Source organism: Alnus glutinosa, chromosome 5 (genome assembly GCF_958979055.1).
Source record: "Alnus glutinosa chromosome 5, dhAlnGlut1.1, whole genome shotgun sequence".
Lineage (NCBI taxonomy): Eukaryota > Viridiplantae > Streptophyta > Magnoliopsida > Fagales > Betulaceae > Alnus > Alnus glutinosa.
Genome location: NC_084890.1, coordinates 2,926,752 through 2,948,110, shown reverse-complemented (window position 1 = coordinate 2,948,110; position 21,359 = coordinate 2,926,752). Strand labels below are relative to the sequence as shown.

Below are 21,359 nucleotides of genomic sequence, written 5' to 3'. Positions count from 1 at the left end.
GTAGTTGGACGGCTAAACTATTCAAATATGTGAAATATTTTCTAAAGCATACAATTCTATCACGGAATGAAGAAAACGATTTGTGTCACTTCACTGAACGAGTTTAATCAGTTGATGGTCTAAACCCACGTATATAATCAAACGCAAAAGAATGAAAATGGAGATATCAGCGACACTTGGACCCCATACGGCCATACCTAAAAAGCAAAGCAACACGTTGAAAGAATCAAGGCATGAAAAAAGGAAAAGTAGATCAACCTAACAGCCATCATGAGGAATGAAGTTTACCCACCAAAGTTGATGAGAAACAACTCAACGTGGAAATTTTATTCTGTCTATGCCGGTAATTCTTGGCATTATCCGTTGACTCGACGCGAAATTGGTAGGTTAGGATCGATGGGTTTAACTTATTTAATTAAATGAATTAGAGTTTTGGTTGATCCATATAGTCTTATATCATGCATCGACATAATTCGATACACAACACTTAGGGCTGGTAATTTTTGATATGATTCACAAACCCTACACGAAATTAGTGGGTTAGGGTCGAGGAGTTTGATCCGTTTAATTATATGGGTCAAGTTATGCTTGACCTATATAGTTTTATAACCATGTCTCGGCACAAACCGAACTTGACACGCGAACACGAATTGTCCCCTAATTCTGTCCACATATAGCGTTTCTTTTTTTCTTGCACATAGGGGTCTGTACCATGATCAATCATAATCCAAAGCTTCCAACCCCAAAGTTGTGGACAAAGGAGTCAAAAGGGCTAAGTAATTTATCCGTAAAACACGCATGCTTTCATTGCAAACAAAGGAGGATAATGATGCCATGTCCCCATTTAAAGCTTCAATTATGCAAACTCTCATGCTGTCCACTCTTAAGATAAAGCAGTTGAATGAGTGCATGTCAAAGAGAGCAATAAAAAATTCAAAGAAATTCCCACCTTGATAAAGACCCAGGACCGATCTTTCTTCAACCACAAGCCTCAATATACTTTTTTTTATTTATATACAAAATGAAGTATAAAGCCAGCCCCACAACCACCAAGTTTCCTGAGAAAATGCCTGCAATTGCTCCAGTTGCAATAGGCACACGGGGCACCGTAGGATCACTTGTCAGAAAGGAAATTGAGTACTTCAGAAAGATTGAAATAGACAGATGTGGCAGCTCTCGAAAGCCTCAGGGACAGATTGTGGACATGGCTTCCACCAGTGGTCGCTCAGCCTCAGCCTCAGCCTCAGCCTCCAGGCCTACTTTCTGGTTCTTGATGATGACATGGAAAAGGAAGAAGCAGAGGAGCAGTAGTGGGATCCTGCCAAGCATGTGCTCTGCTGTGGAAGTTTCAGACAGCAATAGGCTAAACAAAATCCCTGGTTATAGTTACAGGATCCTTAAGAATGACTTTCACGTCTAGATGATGCTTCCTAAGCTTTCTAAGCCAGTTTGTTTCAAGTACAAAGCTTCTATGATGGTAGATTTCTCTTGTCAAGTTCCCCTACATTATGTGTTATCTTTTTGAATAATGTTATCAGAGTGAGCATAAGGATCAATTATGCAGCCCTTTGAACGTTATGCTGTTTCTGATGCTTCAAGACAGGAGGGTTTTTTTTTTTTCTTTTTTCTTTTTTCTCTTGGAGATTTGGTGAACCAGTTATGGAACTCATAAATTATATGTGCCTGATTATCAAGGAATCTTCAGGTAAAAGCTTGCCACTCTCAATAGCTTTGAGTGTCCGGACTGTTGTTGTTTTTAAGTTTCAACCGGCGATCGGCAGAATCTTCCCACAAGAAAGATGCATTGGATCAATGAAGATTGCTAAAGGCAAAGTGTTCAAAGGAGATTGTGAACCTCTTATATAGGAATGGCACTCCGTTTGTAACTGTAAAAGGTTTACATGTATCCCAAAAAAAAAATACAGAAATAGAAGTAGAGTTTTATTTAATTTCTATTTTAGTTGGACATTATCAGTTGAAAAGGATGAAGAATAGCAGAAATTGCTGCCATACTGACCAGGCTTGGCATTCAAACTATAATTTTTTTTTTATTTTTTCTGGTAAATTCACAATTTCCCCTGAGATAAACAGAGGAATGTTGCACAGAGCATTTTGCATTGCATCAGTTGTTTATTTGCTTCTTCCTTGCCTTCTCTCGAACAACTTTACATGGAATAATAAAAAGAATTAGAGCTGCATTTTTGCTGTCAACAACATTGTCTGCAATAAGCAAACGTTTGGCCATTGGGATATCAATGATTAGTTAAGTGAATTCCAGCTTGAAGAGATTGGTTGTTCTTGAGGAGGTCCTGCAGATTGCCTCAGAAACTGCCTAACAAAGATCCTGGTGAAAGTAGAGTCACAAAAAACAAAGCTGATAAATTACAGTCAATCCTCTGAAACCAAGGTTATCCCATAGTTCTTTTCTGGTGCTTGCAGTTTTGTTGCAGAGTGGAACAAACTAGGGCCGGCAACTTTTTGACACCATATGCAAATCCAACATGAAATTAGCAGGTTTGGGTTGAGGGGTCTTACATGTTTAATTAAATGGGTCGGGTTAAGATTAATATAAATATTCTTATACTCATGCTTCGACACTATCCGAATTCAACACACGACATTTAAGACTGACAATTTTTTATACGACTCGCGAATCCAACAAGAAATTAGCAAGTTAGGACTGAGTGACCTAACCCGTTTAATTAAATGGATTGGGTTAGGATTGACTTGTATAGTCCTATACTCATGCCTCGATATTGTCCGAACCTAACATGCAAAAACGAATGGTCACCCCCAACACAAACCATAGCTTAGATAAACCCAACATGGTAAAATATAAGAGATTATAATTTCAGTTTGATCAATTGAACTGCTAAATTAGGTATAGCTATGGGTTGATACACATAATATCATGCCGTTACAGTTTACACTATGAACGACTTACAAATTGGTGGACATTTACAGGGGGGGCTTATCTTTTATATATGAAAGTTTAGGCCGTGAGTTTGTTTTCTCATCACCTAAGTTGCCAGAGCTTCAGTCTCTTTGATACTACAGCACTCTATCTCTCTACTGCCACGTTCGTCTATCACAAGTTCAACATGTCCTCCACTGTTTTGTGATGGATCTGTGGCACATCTCTCATTGTTTCTTGGCATGGCCAGATACTCAAGAGCGGTTACGACATCACCCATCAAAGGTCGGGTGCCAGCTTCCTCTTGGATGCACATTGCAGCAACTGCAAGAGCTTGATAGAGACCCTTGACAGGGTACTCTCCTCTTAGCAAAGGGTCAGCCATTAATGTAAACTTTTTTCTGTCCTTAAACAGTGGCTGTGCCTGCAATATGAAAATGAGAATTCTTATCAAGATCTTTTCAGCAATGAACTACCTCAAAAATCTAACAAACTGCAATAATCACAACGTTTTATTGAGCATTTATAAAATCGATAACTTACCACTCATCACAAAATCTGAAGTTAATTAAATTTTACTAATTTAATTAATGATAGAACACTCCCCCTCACGTGTGAATCTATACTTCTTCTCAATAAATAAATATTAAAATTGGGATATAATGATTAATTATCATTTATCATTTATCTCAAAGTATAAGTTAATGGTTAAGGATAATTTTAATCATATAACTAATATTCTAACAAAACCTAGAATATTTAAACACCTGACAATGAGTCAATTGGAGGATTCAAAGCTATTGCAAAGAATATGGAAACCTATGTTTCAATGAAACATTTACTTCTTGTAAGTTGTAACCCAGTGCACAAAGAAAAGGCTTTGTTTGTTTACATTTTTCGTTCTTCTTTTTGTAACTTCTGTTTTCTGTTTTCAAAACAAAAATATTAAGAAACAACCCAAAACACAAAATACTTAAAACTATTTTCACCTTTACGTCAAACCAAAACACTTTTTTAAATAAAAAACAAAAAGTACCCTCTAAAAAGCACTAACAAACGAAGCTTAGTTGCATACACAAGTAGTTAGGTTAAAGATTTGGGGAGTTGAGTCCCACTTATGAACATACCCAAGTAATTAGGTTCTGCTCCTCAGTGTGTCTTGAAGTATCAATAGCTCTCCTACCAGTGATTAATTCCAGAAACACGACGCCAAAACTATACACATCAGACTTTGTTGTCAGCTGACCTGTGGAAGCATACTCTGGTGCGCAGTAGCCATAGGTCCCCATCACCCTTGTAGACACATGGTCCTTGCCTCCTGTTGGACCAATCTTAGCAAGTCCGAAATCAGAGAGCTTGGGATTGAACTCCTCATCTAATAATATGTTGGATGCTTTAAAGTCACGATAAATCACTGGTGGGTTGGCAAAGTCATGCAAGTATTCAAGCCCTTTGGCTGCTCCTTCAGCTATTCTCATCCTGGTATACCAATCCAGAGGCTCCTTATGATCTGGAGGTAAATCTGCAGAATCAAAGAAATCAAATGGTATTGTTATCAAGACTGTTAAATCATCTATTATCCCAAAAGCTTAAGGATTTGCTACGTGTGTATGAAGTTCCATGTGTTTAGTCAAGGGAATTGAAAGTTATGTTTGGCATACCTAGAAGATGATTTTCCAAAGATCCATTGGCCATGAATTCATAAACTAATATTCTTTGATCCCCTTCAGCACAGTAGCCAATCAAATTAACAAGGTTGGGGTGATGAACCAGACTTAACATCAGAACCTCTGCAAAGAATTCTCTACTTCCTTGCAATCCTTTCCTGTCGAGTTGCTTGACAGCCACAACCTGAATACAGTAAATCAAAGCATGAAATCGCATCCATAAACTTGCTCCGAGTTTGTCTCAGAGAGAGAGAGAGAGACCTTCTCAATGCTCTCTATGTACCCTTTGTACACCCTTCCGAATCCGCCTTCGCCCACCAGACAATCAGGATTGAAGTTCTCAGTTGAAGCCGCCAATTCAAAGAATCCAAAAACCTGAGCAGAAATTTGAGCATGTCCAACTTTTAGTATCTCTTCAGCCAGATTCCTATACTTGCTGCTTCCTGCACATTGATAACATGCCTGTTTAAGACTAATCTGCAAAGGGTTCACAAGCACGATTCAAATCAAGAATTCAGCTGAATTTTTTTTTAGGTATATTGGGTTAAATCCTCGAAACCTTCATGTAAAGAAGCTTTTAATGCAGATATCAACTCAAGCATTGTTGTAAGACTTTTCGAATGCACAACTTTATCTATACAAATCCCTCTCGAATTCGCATTCACATACCTTTCCCTCCTAGAAAATTTCCAAGAACGTCTATTCAGATGCCACAAACAAAAGTAAAATCGCCATAACTGAAACCACTATCCATATTTCCAAAACTTCAGCAGTCACATTGCAGATTATAAATATGACAGAAGATGCTCAACTTACAAATAAAAATGTTACATATATTGGAGAGTTTGGTTCTATTCAAATTCCCATAGATTGACTGACAGGCCAATTGAATTGGGGGCTACTGAACTGAAGGGCTTAGTCACCGACAAGCCTAAAACTTCTATTCAAATTCTCATGGATTGATTGGCAAACCAATTACTTAAGAGAATTGAAGGGCTGCTGGAAGGTCTAGTTATCGTAAAGGGCCCATCTTCCAGAGAGCACAGTGATCGCACATGTATGCAATTCTGACCCTAGTCAAACTCTGCCCGAATTTCCCCTTAATCCATCTTCACTAACTTGGATGTCGGAGTTTCTTTACCAAATCCTACCGGTGAACCCTTCTAACCCTTTTCCTCTCTCACAGATCTCCTCTCTGGTAAGCGATGTGAGGTGACTATAGGTCCCTGCACCAACCGGCGTTGTCGTATGTGGTTTCAACTATTAAAATATTAATTAAGTGAATAAATTTATCAATTCTTATCAGTTTAAGCTTCCGAGATAATTTGTGATTTATAATTACATTATAACATAAGTTTTGAGTTCGAACCTTAACTCTACAATTTACCTCAATTTCAATTAAATATTTTATATGTTAGATCTTACCTATTATGCAATATTTGAGGTCATGTGAGGGAGAGTATAAAACACATACTTTTTACTGTAAATTTATTGACAAATGAATAGCTTTACAGATACAATGAAAGTAATACGAACAAAAAGCTGTTGCATATATGCAATGTTTAATCATTTTATATACCTGATTTAATCGAGAAATTAGCAACAACGGAGGCAAACGTGTCCCGACCATCCGCATATCCATTTTTGCACTTCTTGATAGAGACCTCCGGCCCGTCAGACCTGCAACAAGAGAGGCAGCTGATCTCCGGCAAACCCATTTGTACAAACTCTTAATCACCCCTCTCAGGAAAAGAACCCCATATCAAAATCGGTGTGGATATTATTATTATGGCATTTTGAGAGAGCTGAGAAACTGAAAACGTTAGCCATGGAGAAAGAACAAGTTTTTCGGGGAAAATATAAGTGTTAGACTGTTCGTTCTGGTCGGGTTAGTTTCTGAAACCAATCTAATTGGTACATCCGAGCTTAATTTAGTTGTCTTTCTTTGTGTTCTAGAGACAGAGAGGTGGTGGTTTAGGCTGTTTCGCTAACTAACTATAACTAACTTTTCAACTTCCTTCTATTGCCAAGGCAGCAATATTTCTTTTATTTTTATTATTATTATTATTATTATTTTTTGAATGAAGCAATATTTCATCTAAACAAGGCAAATCTCTCTCTCTCTCTCTCTCTCTTTTTTTTTTTTTTTTTTTTTTTTTTGAGGACAAATGTAAAATCAGCCCATATAATTTTACCTATTTGCAATTGTCTCCCTGTTATATCAAAATTGGTTGGAAACTCCGTGTGATAAGCAAAAAATAAAAAAAAACAAAAAAAAAACGAATAAATAGGTCCCTATTTGCTTTTTTTACTTACCACATAAAGCTGTCAGCCATTTTTAATATTATACGATAGAGAGTTAATTGCAAATTGGTACAACTACGGAGACTGATTTTGTATTTATCTTTTTTTAAAAAAAAAAAAAAATTCAATTTAACATAAAATTTCCATATTGATTGAGAGTACCAACAATCCAATTGATATTTGGTTAGAAAGCCCGTTGGACCCAAGGGATTGAGATCAAGTCCAATACGAAGGTATTGCACAAGATCTAGGTACGTATTAGACTGGACCTCAATTCCACGTTGGAGGCATGATTGAGAATTTTTTGTTATTAGGCTATCAATTTGGATAGCTTAAGGGGAATTTGAATCCTCTCCATTTGAAACGGAGAGAATCCTTTTCATTTAATGTAAAAATAAGGTTATAGTTGTCTTTTCACTTTCTGTAAAAATGTGAAAAGATAACTATACCCTTCCCATTTAACTAAATGGAGATGATCTTTGTTCAAGGCAGATGGATCTCGCATTCTAAATTGCCCGTAGCAAGTGAACTTTTTAGCCTCTCTTTTATAAGCTGATCAAATTTCTGTAAATTTTAGACAACTTAATAATAGAAATCCTCGTTCTTCTACTCCTTTATATAATTTGCTACTAAATTTTGCTATGTTAACTTTGTAAAATATCAGTGAGATGTTTGTAAAGAATAAGTATTACTCATTTCATGCCACAATCATATTATGCTAATTGCAAAGTGGCATGGGCTAATAACTCTTGCATTTGAAAGATGGCCGGGCTTCCTGCCTGAATGAGCCCCCTACTAAGGTGAGCCATTGAGCCCTACTGAAGAGAAAATCTTTCTCACATATCCTTACTTTTTGAGAAAGGGAGAAGGATCTCTTAATTTCAAATGAAATAGAGAGGAGCTGGTTAATGATTTTAAGAAGAGTAAAATGGTTTAAAAAAAAAAAAATGATCATTTTATCACTTTAAAATGAACTAACCGAATCCTATCAATTTAATTTCTTCTCAAGAGGGGATTTAACACATTCATCAAATAAGATTGAATGACTGATGTGGCACACTCAACTAATTTTTAGATTAATATTTGTTAAATAATAATAAAAAGAAATCATTGATTAATTTAAAATAGCATGTCAACGTTATTGACAAATTATAAGATAAGACCGTAGTATACAGTAAAATTCAGTACGAGGGGAATCTGTAAGTAATTCTACATGTAATACAAATATTTATTAATTATCCACTAAATAATAAGGTAATTTTAAAAATCACTATTAAATATTTAATTGACACTCGATAAATATTTATACCACCGGTAAAATTAGTACGAAATTTGTCCAACGGAATGGCGGATGGAAGAAGCTTTGTAAGTTTGCCAAGTCATACTTGTTAAACACGTGGCGCATAGAAAGTAAGCCAGATGGAGAGGTTGTAGGAATCATAGGAAAACGCATCGCAGGTAGGAGGTGGTATGCTCCCCTGTGACAGCCCCCCTAAATCCCTGCAAAAACCTACCAAACAATGCCACTACCAAAATGGTGGTCTTCAGGTCCCTCAAAGCCCTAATCAAAGACCCCAAAGCATCCAAAACCTTCCTCACCCTCACCACCTTCACCAGCACCACTGCCTCCACAATCCCACTCCCCTACTTCCCTCTCTCTAACCCTCTCGCTCGCCCTCTCTTTCGCTTCCCCTGTTCCACCAAATGGCTCTTCAGCCCCTCCTTCCACGGCCCTCTCTTCCTCTCTTTCCCTCCCTGGAAGCTCTCCCAGTCAGCCACGCCCCTCTACCTCCAGTGCAAGGCCACCGCCGTCGTTTTGCGCAGGGCTTTGCCCATCACTTTGGGCCAGGCCGACGCGGTGTTGCATAAGGTCGAGGGGCCCAAGGAGCCCTGTGACGCCTTTCTGGACAGCTTCGTGAACTTGCCGAACTTCATATCCATGACCCGGTTGCTCTCTGGTCCTGTGCTTGGATGGTACGTTCCTCTCTCTCTCTCTCTCTCTCTCTCTATATATATATATATATATATATATGATGATTGTTTGGTTGCCGGGAAAGTTAGAGCAAAGAAAAGAAAATTTGGGTCTTTAAACAGAAATTTTTTTTTGTTTGGGGGGGGGGGGGGGGGGGGGGGGAGGTTTATTTATTTACTTTTACTAGCTGATGATGGGTGAGATCAAAACTAAAGGAGGATTTGATTGCACGTTACTTTGTTGATTTTTTGTAATATCGAGGCCCAATTTTACTAGTAGGTTAGTCTGATCTTTTGCTTATTCTTTAAAATGAATGTTTCAATTTTTTAATTGCTTTGTACTGGAAATGCAACTACAATCTCTACGCAGGATGATCACAAATAAGTGGTATTCTTCGGCAATGGTGGCTTTGGCTATCTCTGGGGCAACTGACTGGGTATGGACACACGTCTTTGATGGAAGCAAATCCCAATATTACAAAATGAGATGTTAAAACGCTTTTCTTTTCATTCATTCATCATGTAGCTAGATGGATACGTGGCAAGGAAGATGAGAATTAATTCTGTTGTGGGTTCCTACCTTGATCCCCTTGCTGACAAGGTAAAAGTTCAAGCCTCTTCTTCTGAGCTCGATAGCTTTGGCGGGTTGCTCTTTTCAGGTTGTATTTGGTTCATTTTACCTGCCCTGCAACTGAACTTTGTTTTTCTTATGTCTGGTTGATACAGGTTCTTATTGGATGTGTTGCTTTGGCAATGGTACATAAGGATCTTCTGCACCGTAAGTAGTCTTGAACGTAATACAGATGAAAATTAGCAATATGTCATCTCTGTATTTTCAAGAAAGCTTTGCTCACTGCTTCAAATGATTCGTTGTAGTGGATGTCACATGGCAGTATATATTTGCACCTATAATAATGTTTTTTCGGAACACATAAGATTGACATGCATGCAGACCTTTTTTATGTCTGTTGTGGAGAAAAAAATGAATCTCATTTGGTTTTTTGGATTGTGAAGCTGGACTTGTTGGACTTGTTGTGTTGCGAGATGTCTTCCTTGTTGGTGGTGCAGTATATCAAAGAGCTAGTAGCTTGGGTTGGGAGGTAATATAGCCTAATTTGAACTTGTTATAGGGATTTTTTTTTCCCCTTTTGCTCCACTTGACAGTCTTGGTAGTTATCTAGTTGAAATCTTGACTGTTACTGTTGAATTTCTTCTTCCTCCAGTGGAAAAGTGGGTTTGATTTCTTCAACCTTGATGGTACCTGTCCCCAAAAGGTTGAGCCTCTCTTTCTTAGCAAGGTAAGGTTAGAGTGTCATAACTTGATTACCTGATGGACGGGGTTAGTAATAGAGTAATATATGTAAAGTAGTGTATCTATATTCTGCAATGTGGTCTAGGTCAAGGGGGAATCTTCTATATGTACAGTAGTTAGCAAGAAATGTGGATGTTAGGGAACAGGTATTTTAGTGAAGTTTTATAAACACCTTTTCCTATTTTTGGATTAAAGGTCTGCTTTTTATTTTTAAATTAAATATATATTGAAGCATTAAATGTTATAGAGAGTTCATGGCTCATAATATAGATAGGAGGAAATAGATAATTAGCACAGCAGGCTTGTGGCTTAACAAGGAGTACTAATCTGGACAGGTTAATACGGTTCTCCAGTTGGTTTTAGTAGCTGCAGCTCTTCTTCAACCAGAGTTTGGAACCCAAGAAACTCAGCCATACATCACATATTTAAGGTAACTCGGCCACTTTTCTGGCTGTCTACGTTTTGATTCTTTTTATATGATATAACATAAGTCCATTTAATTTGGCGCAGTTGGTTAGTGGCTTCAACAACAGTGGCTTCCACTGCAGCATATGGAGCACAACACATAAGGAAGAGATCTGCCTTGACCAGTAGAAAATCTTAGTTCGGATCTTACCTTTTCAGGTAGCTTGTAAAATACCATCAATTTCATCAGCTCGAGTATTTAGTGGGCGTCAGTTTTAAAAGACTGGAGAACAAATGGTCTTGCGCAGCACTCGTTCACCCCTTCGGCTTCTTCAGATGTTGAGGTTGTGGTATCCTCCATACACAGAAGAAATGGAATGTGTTGGAACTTTTAAGGTCATCTTTCACAAGTTCCATCTGTCAGAGATTGAGTTGTGGCCTTTTAACTCTTGGAATTGCATGGCAAGTGCGGAAAGTTGGAAAAACTTGGCTAAGCTGTGCAGATTCATAGCAGAATCTCATTTTCTTTTTTCCTTTCCTTTTTTCTCATTTCATTTGCCCTTTTTTTAAGGGGAAAGGACGGGAGGGTTGAACTTGTTATTGTCAATAAAGAAATGTCCTTGTAATTTATATACTCGACATTACAAATTTAAAAGATGTAGGATTGTAGGGTTTGTTCTGTTAAGAAAGTTACTTTGGATGCCAATACTCATTTTGTTACAAGAGGATTTGTCATCAACAACGCCTTCCAAGTTCCAAGCCCTGCATTCAGTATGTTATCAATCAAAAGCTCATTACCCTTCCTGCTCATTGTAGAGATTTAGAAAATCGCAAAAAGAGGACGAAGCAAAACACTCCCATCACACTAATCCAATCAAAAGGCTGTCTCAGAAATAATGATAGGCTTCCAAATTTACATAGAATGCATACAAATCTGAGGAATAAATATGATCCATTCCTAACAGTAGATTTAGAAGAACACAAGATGAGACTACAGCTTAGTTTCTAGTTGCTTTACAAACATGTCTATAGAGTCAAAAGTCTCTCTAGTGGGGGACAAAAGTGACTCATAGATGTCCATTGTCCAATTGCAACCAAACCAGATTTTACTTTCGCGGGAGTGATTCACAAGCAATCTCAAAAGGAACTCTTGATGGTCGTCCGCTAAGATATCAAACTTGAGATGTCTTAATCTGTTTCAAATTCCCAGAGCGCATTGGAACTTGCCAGAGGGCAACACCTTTCTTCCACAATTAGCTACTACACATGTCATCAAGAAAACAACCTACTCCAATAACCTTATTCCAGAAGTACCTAGGGTTCAAAATGAATCCTAAGACAGCCAGGTTTTTTCCAAGCACATGAAGCATCTTGCAGATAGATAGCAATCACATACTCCTGCCTCCGATCAACTATCCCAAAAGACTTCTTGCTGAATCAGAATCAACAGGAATCTCATCACAGCAACTCTCTTTCACTTCCAGTCTCATTTAACTTGCTTTCCAAGTAACACTTTTCATTGAGGCAACCCAGCTTCAATTTCATCCCACATGTGAACATTCTTGATAACTTTCTCCTTGATCTGCTTAATAAGCTCACGTGCCTCTTCAACCTTTTCAATCCCCACAAGCCCCTCTACAAGCCCCTTCATCGTCCCAAAATTCGGTAACCAACCCTTCTCCATACTCTCCTTAGCAATCGACAATGCGTTCTCGACATCCCCACCTTGGCATAGCAAGCAAACCAGAGTAGAATAGCAATCATAATCCGGTGAGCAACCCCTACTCTTCATGGTCCTGAACAGCTTCTTGGCTTGCTCCAAATTTCCTTCGTTACAAAACCCATGAATCAAATGTGTATACGTGACCGAATTCGGCTTCAGCCCCCTCGACAACACTTCATCCAGCAATGCCTTGGCCTCGGACGACTTCTTCAGCTTACACAGACCCTGAATCCTAATGTTGTACGTACCAATCCCCATGCGCACACCATGCTTCTCCATCAACTTCATTACTTTCCCAACGTCCTCAAACCTCTCTTCCCCGTAAAACCCAGCAAGCAAATGCCCAAAACTCGTCGCATTCGGCTTTATCCAATTCCTCTCCATCTCGGCCACTACAGAATACCCAGAACTCGTCGACCCAGACTCCGAAAACCCCTTGATCACCGTGTTATACGAGTCCAAATCCGGCTCGAGCCCATAAACCTTGGGAAACTCAACGAAAACCCGGTTCAGCTCCCTGTAATCCTTCGCAACCAGGCAAGCAAACAATAACGCGTTGAGCGATTTCACCGAGCGACGAATACCCAGATCACCCATTCGCTTAAAAGCTTCAATAGCCTGGTTGACCATACCAGCCCGGCCGTAGAGGACGATGGAGTGGGCAACGAAACGCTCCGTTTGGAGTTCGGGGCGGGTCCGGAGCTCAGACTCGAGTAAATCCTGGATCGAGTCGAAGTGTTTGGAGCCGGAGAGCTGGGATACGGCGACATTTAAGGCGATTTGATCGAGGCGGTAGTCGGGTGTGAGGGCCGCGGCGCGGCAGATGTCGAGGATGGTGTGGGGGTTCTGCTCGGACTTGAGGAGGGAGAGCGCGGCTCGGGTCTTCTCCTTGGAGTTGAGAGGAGTGGTGCAGTTTGGGGAGAGGATTGAGGACGCCGTGGAGAGACGGCGGCGGCGGAGGTGGTGGGTGAGGGAGTGGCGGAGGCGAGAGAGGAGGGACATGGCGTGTATGGGGTTTAGGGTTTCGACTCAGAGATAGACAGAAATGGAACAGGAATATAGGATGCTGAAACGGAGATCATCTATTTTCTGTCCCGTATCAAAATGGAGAAGTTAATATATATATATATAAGTGTTGCGAAATTATAAATATATTGTTATGTCATTTAATTTTTTTTAAATAATATAATGTTATGTATATTATTAAATACAATAATATAATTTAAATCACAAAATAGACTCTTGTCCATTTCACTCTATATAAAAAGGATAAATGATTTTGGTTCATATTTGCGTTTTTATATAGACAATAACACAGAGCATTATGGCGTAGATGTGTTAATATAAGCAATTAGTATTTACCACTTGTATTGAGGAGTTTGGTTTGGATTGGGATTTCTACACCTTAATCTAATTGTACCAAGGATCCCAATTATGTATTTCTAAACCTTAATCTAGCTGTAAGAGTCAATAATTTGTTTTTTAGGTCTTCAAGAAACTTTAATTTATAACTAACCACTTCTGGGGAGATAATTTTTTTTTTTATTTTTTTACTTGTATCTTAAAAAAAAAAAAAAAAAAAAAAGTGACCAGGAAAGTGGTTAACAATTGCTTCTCTGAATTTTCTAGATTTATCGTTAATAACTTGATTTTATGGAAGATGTATTGCTAACCACCTTTTATTAAACGATCATGTCAATACATGATTAGCTAACTCTTTCGATTAACAAATAAGGTTGAACGACCCTGCAAGAAATGACAAACTTTTCTTCAAAAATATAGTTTTGAGAAATTTATTTCTAATTCTCACATGTAATTTGAATACGTGTTAGTTTAAAAGATTGAATTGAAATGTCCAATCGCAACCAAACCAGATTTAAACTTTCTCGGGAGTGGTTCACAAGCAATCTCAAAAGGAACTCTTGCTGGTAGTCCACTAAGACTAAGATATCAAACATGAGATTTCTTAATATCTATGCCAAATTCCCAGAGCGCATTGAATGAAAACCTGCCCAGAGGGCAATACCCTTCCTTCCAAAAGTAGCAACTATATAATCTACTCCAATAACCTTATTCCAGGAGAAGGTAGGGTTCAAAATGAATCCTAAAAGACAGCCAGTTTTTCTCCAAGCGCATGACGCATCTTGCAGATAGATAGCAATCACAAACTCCTGCCTCCAATCAACTATCCCAAAAGACTTCTTGCTGAATCAGAATCAACAGGAATCTCATCACAGCAACTCTCTATCAACCAATTAACCTTTGACTAGCATGAACACCTTTTCCACTGGGTACACAAAGCACTAAGCTCTAAGCTCAGATTGTAATATGCCCAGATGCATTACAAAATTGTCGCAAAAATAGATATGTTGCTCCAACAAGTTTTACTTCAAAGAACAGAATGGATCAACTGTACTCCACCTTCATAAGACAAAGGATTACCAATCCAAAGATTCAGGTATCAAGCAGCTAACTCCTTGAGCATCTAACAAAAATCAGAAACATCAACACTGAATTTGCAATAGAAACCCAAATTTCTAACGGGTAGCTTCTTAGTTGATGACCAGGGATCCAATATTTTATATATAACTTAAGGACCAACTGCTAGTAAAGTCAAAATTGAGGGCCATCCACATTCTGAAAAGCTCCCTGCAATTTATATTTTCCCAGAATTGAGATAATATTTCATCTCAGATGATACATGAAATATTTAGCCACATTTCTTACTTTTCACTTCAAGACTCATCGAAAGTTTACATCACAATCAACATGCAAGAGCTTGTACATATAATACAATGAGCAGTAAAAAGTGTGAAGGTCTGCACAAATGTGTCTTTTACTGGAAGATTACACAGAATTGTCTGATGTCAAATCCCTTGATCTTAAAATATATGATTAGGATGAAATGCAAGCAGCAACAAAGTTACTCCATGTGGTGGTCAAAGTAACTTTCTAAACAACGGAGTTGAATGGCAGCATGTGAACCCCTATCCCGTCCAAGACATAGAAACATTGAGATCAAAAGAATTTCAAATGCAAAAAAGATAACTCCCTAAAGATTCATTGAAGTGATGACAAAAATAATAATCGAAACACAGCAATGATGCCACCTATACTCATTCCAACTTTCGTGATAGAGAAGCTGGCTTACCAATGAAACAAGTTAAAGCACTACAAGGTCAATTACCATGACTGTACATAATAGAGGCTTAATAATCAAAGTAAAAGGTAGCGGTTAATCTACAATACTTACACCAAAGGTGAAGGAATACCAAAAGTTCATCTACCCTCACAGACGCAAAATAAAGCAAAAACACTGTAAACCTTACCGAATAAAAAAATTTCAGATTTGCTATACAGTAAAAAACTCTCAAACCTGATCCTATAGCTGATTGTATCAACCATGGTTCCACTTGGATAACCACCAAAACCAAATTATTTTAATCAGAATAAACCATCTGATCTTCTACAAAAGGGCCTAGTGCACAGCACATAAATCATAACTGTGTTTTCCCGTAACAGAATAAGATGAAACAAAGTTTCTTCAACAAACACCACCTTCATTCAATAATAACAAATGTAGGTCAATAATTCAACAAGGGAAATGAACTCTAGACAAGGGAGAGAGCAGGTTTCCATACAAAAATTCCGTGATCATCAATTTGATCTCCGCAGTTTCATCTAATTCCGCACACCAAGCAACACTCTTCATTGAGGCAACCCGGCTTCAATCTCATCCCACATGTGAACATTCTTTGTAACTTTCTCCTTGATCTGCTTAATAAGCTCGCGTGCCTCTTCAACCTTTTTAATCCCCACAAGCCCCTCCACAAGCGCCTTCATCGTCCCGAAATTCTGAATCCAACCTCTCTCCATACTCTCCTTAGCAATCGACAATGCGGCCTCGGCATCCCCACCTTGACATAGGAAGTAAACCAAAGTAGAATAGCAATCATAATCCGGTGGGCAACCCCTACTTTTCATGGTCTTGAAGAGTTTCTTGGCTTGCTCCAAATTACCTTCTTTACAAAACCCATGAATCAAATGTGTATACGTGACCGAATTCGGCTTCATCCCCCTTGACAACATTCCATCGAGCAATGCCTTGGCCTCCGACGACTTCTTCAGCTTACACAGACCCTGAATCCTAATGTTGTGCGTACCAATCCCCATGTCCACACCATGCTTCTTCATCAACGCCATTACTTTCCCAACGTCCTCAAACCTCTCTTCCCTGTAAAACCCAGCAAGCAAATGACCAAAACTCGTCGCATTCGGCTTCACGGACTTCCTCTCCATCTCGGCCACCACAGAATACCCAGAACTCGTCGACCCAGACTCCGAAAACCCCTTGATTACCGTGTTATACGAGTCCACATCCGGCTCAAGCCCATAGACTTTGGGAAACTCAACGAAAACCCGTTGCAGCTCCTTGTAATCCTTCGCTAGGAGGCAAGAAAACAGCAACGCATTGAGCGATTTCACCGAGCGACTAATACCTAGATCACCCATTTGCTTAAAAGCCTCAATGGCCTGGTTGACCATACCAGCCTGACCGTAGAGGACGATTGAGTGGGCAACGAAACGCTCCGTTTGGAGGTCGGGTCGGGTCTGGAGCTCCGACTCGAGTAACGTCCTGATCGAGTCGAAGTGTTTGGAGCCGGAGAGCTGGGAAACGGCAAGGGAGAAGGCGATTCGGTCGAGGTGGTTGTTGGGGGTGAGGGACGCGGCGCGGCAAATGTCGAGGATGGTGTGGGGGTTCTGCTCGGACTTGAGGAGGGAGAGCGCGGCTCGTGTCTTCTGCTCGGAGGTGAGAGGAGTGGTGGAATTTGGGGAGAGGATTGAGGAGGCCGTGGAGAGGTGGCGGCGGTGGGTGAGGGAGTGGCGGAGGCGAGAGAGGAGGGACATGGTGTTTATGGGGTTTAGGGTTTAGACTCAGAGATAGACCGAAATGGGTTTGCTTCAGATTTGGACCGAGTAGACGAGAGGAGAGAGAGAGAGAGAGCGAGAGCGTCTCTGTGTGACAGTGTGAGTGATGGAGAAAGTAAAATAAATAAATTAAAAAGGAAAAAAGGATTATATCGCTAAAAGGATTTGAACCCGACGTGAATCGAACACGCAACCTTCTGATCTGGAGTCAGACGCGCTACCATTGCGCCACGGATCCCTTTGATCAGTATCTAAACGTCTTAATATAAATAGTAAAATATAATAATTTGTTTTAGTAGTTTCTGGTCAAGAAGCTTTAAAAAGATGAGGGGTGCTACACATGCACCCCTCATCCCCCTCTCATCCTCCATTTTCATTAAAATCAATTTGTTTAATGAAAAGGGGGCATGAAGGGGGGATGAAGGGATGTTTTTTAGCATTTCTCTAAAAAGATTTAAAAGAAAAAAAGAGGAGTGAGTTTTTGCCTTAAATAATAAATATATTTTAGTGGGAAGCAAATAGGAAAGTGAGTACTAATTGCTTCTCTGAATTTTTTAGATTTATAGATAATAATTTTATTTATGGAAGATCCAATATTTAAAAATTGTACCCTGCAAACAAATTAACTTGCACCACTTTTTTGGGGATCATATGGAATTTCAATTTTCTTTTCTTCACGGGAAACAAAAAGTATACGAAAACCATTTTTAATGCGAAGCAAGCAGACATACAATGGCGGAAGCGACTTCCCTCCAAGCGGGAACCTCCTTTAAAAATGGGAGAATATCACCCCTTGCTCGATCAATCTCCCACCTTACTCAACCTTGGCAAAACAGTGGCTGTTGAATGGCAAAAGGCGGCTACTGGATTTATAGGGCTTCTGGAAAAAATTATGTTGATGCTACCACCGGCACCGGCATCTCAACTTGGCTTGAAATATTAGCCCGTTGAATGGATGGTCCAAAGAGCTGCAGCATGCAGACTCTCTCACGAACCGCACAACGTTGGACTTGGACAACTTTGCGCTCGGGGTCGAGGATATAACTGATTTTAGAAGCTTCACTTGTCCTCTGATTAGATAAAATTAAGCTTTTTTAAAAAACATAAAAGCTCTATTTTTCATTACAATTTTAAACATGCTATAATTCATAGTAATTTATATATGTGACTAAAGTTTTTTTTCTAGGTATTGACAAATGATATCGGAGTCACTGCATGCCATGGGTCATGAGAAGGACGCCGAAGATTTGAGTGAAAAAGATTCTGACGAGAAAATATATATCGGGTGAGTGGATTGTGTGCTTATAAGTATCAAGTTCTACATAAATTTCTTGGTAAATGAGACTGCAATTTTATAAGTAATTTTAAATATCTCTAATTACAACGTATGATACTTTTCACACATATTATGCCCAGGGACGGAGGGAGGGGGGGACTGGCAGGGGCTATGGCCCCCCCCCCCCAAATTTCGTAAAAAAAAATTTAAAGATGAGAAAAAAAAAATAATCTAAAAAATTAAAAAATTTAAGGTAAAAAAAAAATTTTAGCTTACTTGGCCCCTACCCAAAAAAAAATTTCGGCCATTGACCCCTGCCCATAAGAATTTCTGGCTCCGTCCCTGATTATATCATTGTTCAAATAAATTTTGTGTTTTGAGTACTTTTTGTTTTCTAGTTGTTTGTTAATTAAGTTATTGTTTTGAAAAGAAAAGGCGAGAGGGATAAAAGGAATAGTAAATTCATCTGTCATTCTAAATTTCAAATTGTCTCAAACTAGGCATGATACGTCTAAAAGTAAAAATGTGTTACTTTCCACTGTTAGACTCATCCATTCATGCTGAGAAATCGATTAGGTATGCAAATTGTCCACTTGATTATCTCTTAAGCTTATGTAAAGTTGATTTGACATGAAAGTTGAAAAAGACAGGAGGTGGTATTGGATTAAAGGCTTCAATCTTTTTGTTTTTTGGTGTATCAACGATTAAGACAGAAGAAACAGACATCTTACCATTATTTATCCACCTCCCTACGTACCTTCTAATCCTCTTTGTCATGGGTTCTATATAAAACAACTGTGCATAACAATTTTTGTTATAATTCATTATAAATTTTCTTTTTTTTTTTATTTTTGGGTTAAATACCTCAGAGGTACCTGAGTTTTACATGTTTTTAAATTTAGTACCTCAGTTTCATTTCGTATCACAGGTAGTACCTGAATTTGGAAGAAAAAAACCCTAGGTAGTACCTGTCAGATTTCTCGTCCAAATTTCAACTTCTCGCCACGTGTCAAACGCTGAAGTTGACACGTGGCACCACATAAAAAAAAAAAATTAAAAAATTAAAAAAATTATAAAAATTAAAAAAAAAAAAAAAAAAAAAAAAAAAGAAGAGGGGTGGCTGAGCCACCCCCCTTGGCCACCATGGGGGTGGCCGGCCACCCCCATTTTGGCCACCCCACAATTGAAAAAATAAAAAAAAATAAAAAAAAATTTGAAGGGTTTTGGCCCTAGGGGGTGGTTCGGCCACCCCCTAGGGCCAAAACCCTTCAATTTTTTTTATTTATTTATTTTTTTTTTTTCAACTGTGGGGTGGCCGAACCACCCCATAGGCCACCCCCATGGTGGCCAAGGGGGGTGGCTCAGCCACCCCTCTTTTTTTTTTTCTTTTTTTTTTCTTTTTTTTTTTTTAATTTTAATCATTTTTTTTATTTTGTAATTTTTAATTTTTAAATTTTTTTTATGTGGTGCCACGTATCAACCGCTGGCGAGAAGTTGAAATTTGGACGAAAAATCTGACAGGTACTACCTAGGGTTTTTTTCTTCCAAATTCAGGTACTACTTATGATATGAAATGAAACTGAGGTACTAAATTTAAAAATACGTAAAACTCAGGTACCTCTGGGATATTTAACCTTTTTTTTTTTTTTTTTTTTTTTTTTTTTTTTTTTTTTTTACGGTTTATATTTTATGAAAATAAATGTTACCCAGATTGTCATAATTATATGATAGTTCATATTTTAGTGGGTGACGAGATAAGTCATGTGGGCTGTTACATGAGCTTATAAACGTAGTAAATAACGTACATGTGGACTGTCACATGACAGTTAGGGGTTGTAGTTTATGTTCGCGTATCGAGTTCGAGTCATATCAATGCATGAATATAAAATTATATAAGTTAATCATATAATTCGACCCATTTAATTAGTGTCAGGCACCTCAATCATAACCTGTTTATTTCGTGTTAAGTTCGTAGGTTTTGTCAAACAGTGTCAGTTCTTATTTTGAGTGTCAAGATTTAGTTGTGTTGACCCATGAGTATAAGATTATATAAATTGGATGATTTAATTATAATATGCTAATTTCGTGTCAAGTTCGCAAATTATGTAAAACATAATAAATACAACGTAAACAGTAATATATAAATAACTTACTGTAAAAGTAAGGAAAAAGTGTACTATTGATTTTTGTGGTTGACCTAAATTACACATTAATCCTTGTAGTATTAAAATTAATTAAGAAATTAATGTGGTTAGCCTAATTTACAAATCGCTCTCTTTAATTAAATTCCGTTAAAAATTTTGTTTTTGTAATTTTTTTGTATATCGATTGCATCATATACATTTTTTTAATTTTTACACCGAAAAAGTATATATTTTCAAAGAGAAAATAAGACAGGTTTTATTCATAACGCTGCATCCGTCCGTCCCACGTACCAACACCGACTAGCCGCCCAGGCCACGTCATTGAAGGCAGAAACTTCGCGTCACCTTCCTGTGACAGTAGTACTCCTGTAACGCATCAGTTGTCAGTGGGACCCAAGCGGAAGAATCTCCTACGGCATCTTCTCACGTGCAGCACGTGACTATCATAGCCCTCGGTACGTATCACCCTTAAAATCTTCCTATAATTTAAGTCGACTCAAATTTCTTTGCCGCCCAAGGGACCTGTCTTTTCAAATGGCATATTATGAGTGCATATCCGATTATTTAACCTTTATACTTATTTGGGAGGAGGGAAAGTCCAGTAATAATAAAACAAATCAAATCATATAATGAAATTATGAAATTTTCACCAATCAACTATAAGAAGAAAAGAAAGCCGCTAGACTATTATAAACAACTTTTCTTGTTCTTTTT

At 38.4% G+C, this 21,359-nt stretch overlaps 5 protein-coding genes and 1 non-coding gene across 7 annotated transcripts; 2 read left to right on the top strand and 4 right to left on the bottom strand.

The window, feature by feature from the left end:
- The first annotated feature begins 1,021 nt into the window (after nucleotides 1-1,021).
- On the top strand, nucleotides 1,022-1,420 carry LOC133868231 (uncharacterized). The gene has a single exon (XM_062305051.1). It carries the CDS (start codon nucleotides 1,022-1,024, stop codon nucleotides 1,418-1,420), a length of 399 nt encoding a protein of 132 aa, XP_062161035.1.
- Nucleotides 1,421-2,865: 1,445 nt separating this feature from the next.
- Nucleotides 2,866-6,538, bottom strand: LOC133868146 (probable serine/threonine-protein kinase PBL23). 2 transcript variants are annotated; one of them, XM_062304966.1, is made up of 5 exons: nucleotides 6,161-6,538; nucleotides 4,843-5,024; nucleotides 4,576-4,765; nucleotides 4,042-4,436; nucleotides 2,866-3,338 (listed from the first exon to the last, which is right to left on the bottom strand). In XM_062304966.1, the coding sequence occupies exons 1-5, from the start codon at nucleotides 6,297-6,299 to the stop codon at nucleotides 3,021-3,023; spliced, it is 1,224 nt and encodes a 407-aa protein (XP_062160950.1). In that variant the 5' UTR covers nucleotides 6,300-6,538; the 3' UTR covers nucleotides 2,866-3,020. The 2 variants fall into 2 exon arrangements, with proteins under 2 accessions (XP_062160950.1, XP_062160951.1); XM_062304967.1 differs by lacking the exon at nucleotides 6,161-6,538 and adding an exon at nucleotides 5,251-5,763.
- Nucleotides 6,539-8,348: 1,810 nt separating this feature from the next.
- On the top strand, nucleotides 8,349-11,315 carry LOC133868148 (cardiolipin synthase (CMP-forming), mitochondrial). The gene is made up of 8 exons (XM_062304969.1): nucleotides 8,349-8,859; nucleotides 9,227-9,293; nucleotides 9,383-9,457; nucleotides 9,583-9,634; nucleotides 9,871-9,956; nucleotides 10,080-10,154; nucleotides 10,504-10,598; nucleotides 10,679-11,315. Exons 1-8 carry the CDS (start codon nucleotides 8,420-8,422, stop codon nucleotides 10,770-10,772), a joined length of 984 nt encoding a protein of 327 aa, XP_062160953.1. The 5' UTR covers nucleotides 8,349-8,419; the 3' UTR covers nucleotides 10,773-11,315.
- A 102-nt stretch (nucleotides 11,316-11,417) lies between these two features.
- LOC133868147 (small ribosomal subunit protein mS86 (rPPR1)-like) lies at nucleotides 11,418-13,411 on the bottom strand. The gene has a single exon (XM_062304968.1). The coding sequence runs from the start codon at nucleotides 13,296-13,298 to the stop codon at nucleotides 12,090-12,092; it is 1,209 nt and encodes a 402-aa protein (XP_062160952.1). The 5' UTR covers nucleotides 13,299-13,411; the 3' UTR covers nucleotides 11,418-12,089.
- Nucleotides 13,412-15,789: 2,378 nt separating this feature from the next.
- Nucleotides 15,790-17,326, bottom strand: LOC133869347 (small ribosomal subunit protein mS86 (rPPR1)-like). Its single transcript, XM_062306321.1, has one exon. It carries the CDS (start codon nucleotides 17,202-17,204, stop codon nucleotides 16,005-16,007), a length of 1,200 nt encoding a protein of 399 aa, XP_062162305.1. The 5' UTR covers nucleotides 17,205-17,326; the 3' UTR covers nucleotides 15,790-16,004.
- Nucleotides 17,327-17,391: 65 nt separating this feature from the next.
- TRNAW-CCA (transfer RNA tryptophan (anticodon CCA)) lies at nucleotides 17,392-17,463 on the bottom strand. The gene has a single exon. It is a non-coding gene; the product is annotated as a tRNA-Trp (tRNA).
- Between the last annotated feature and the right edge of the window lie 3,896 nt (nucleotides 17,464-21,359).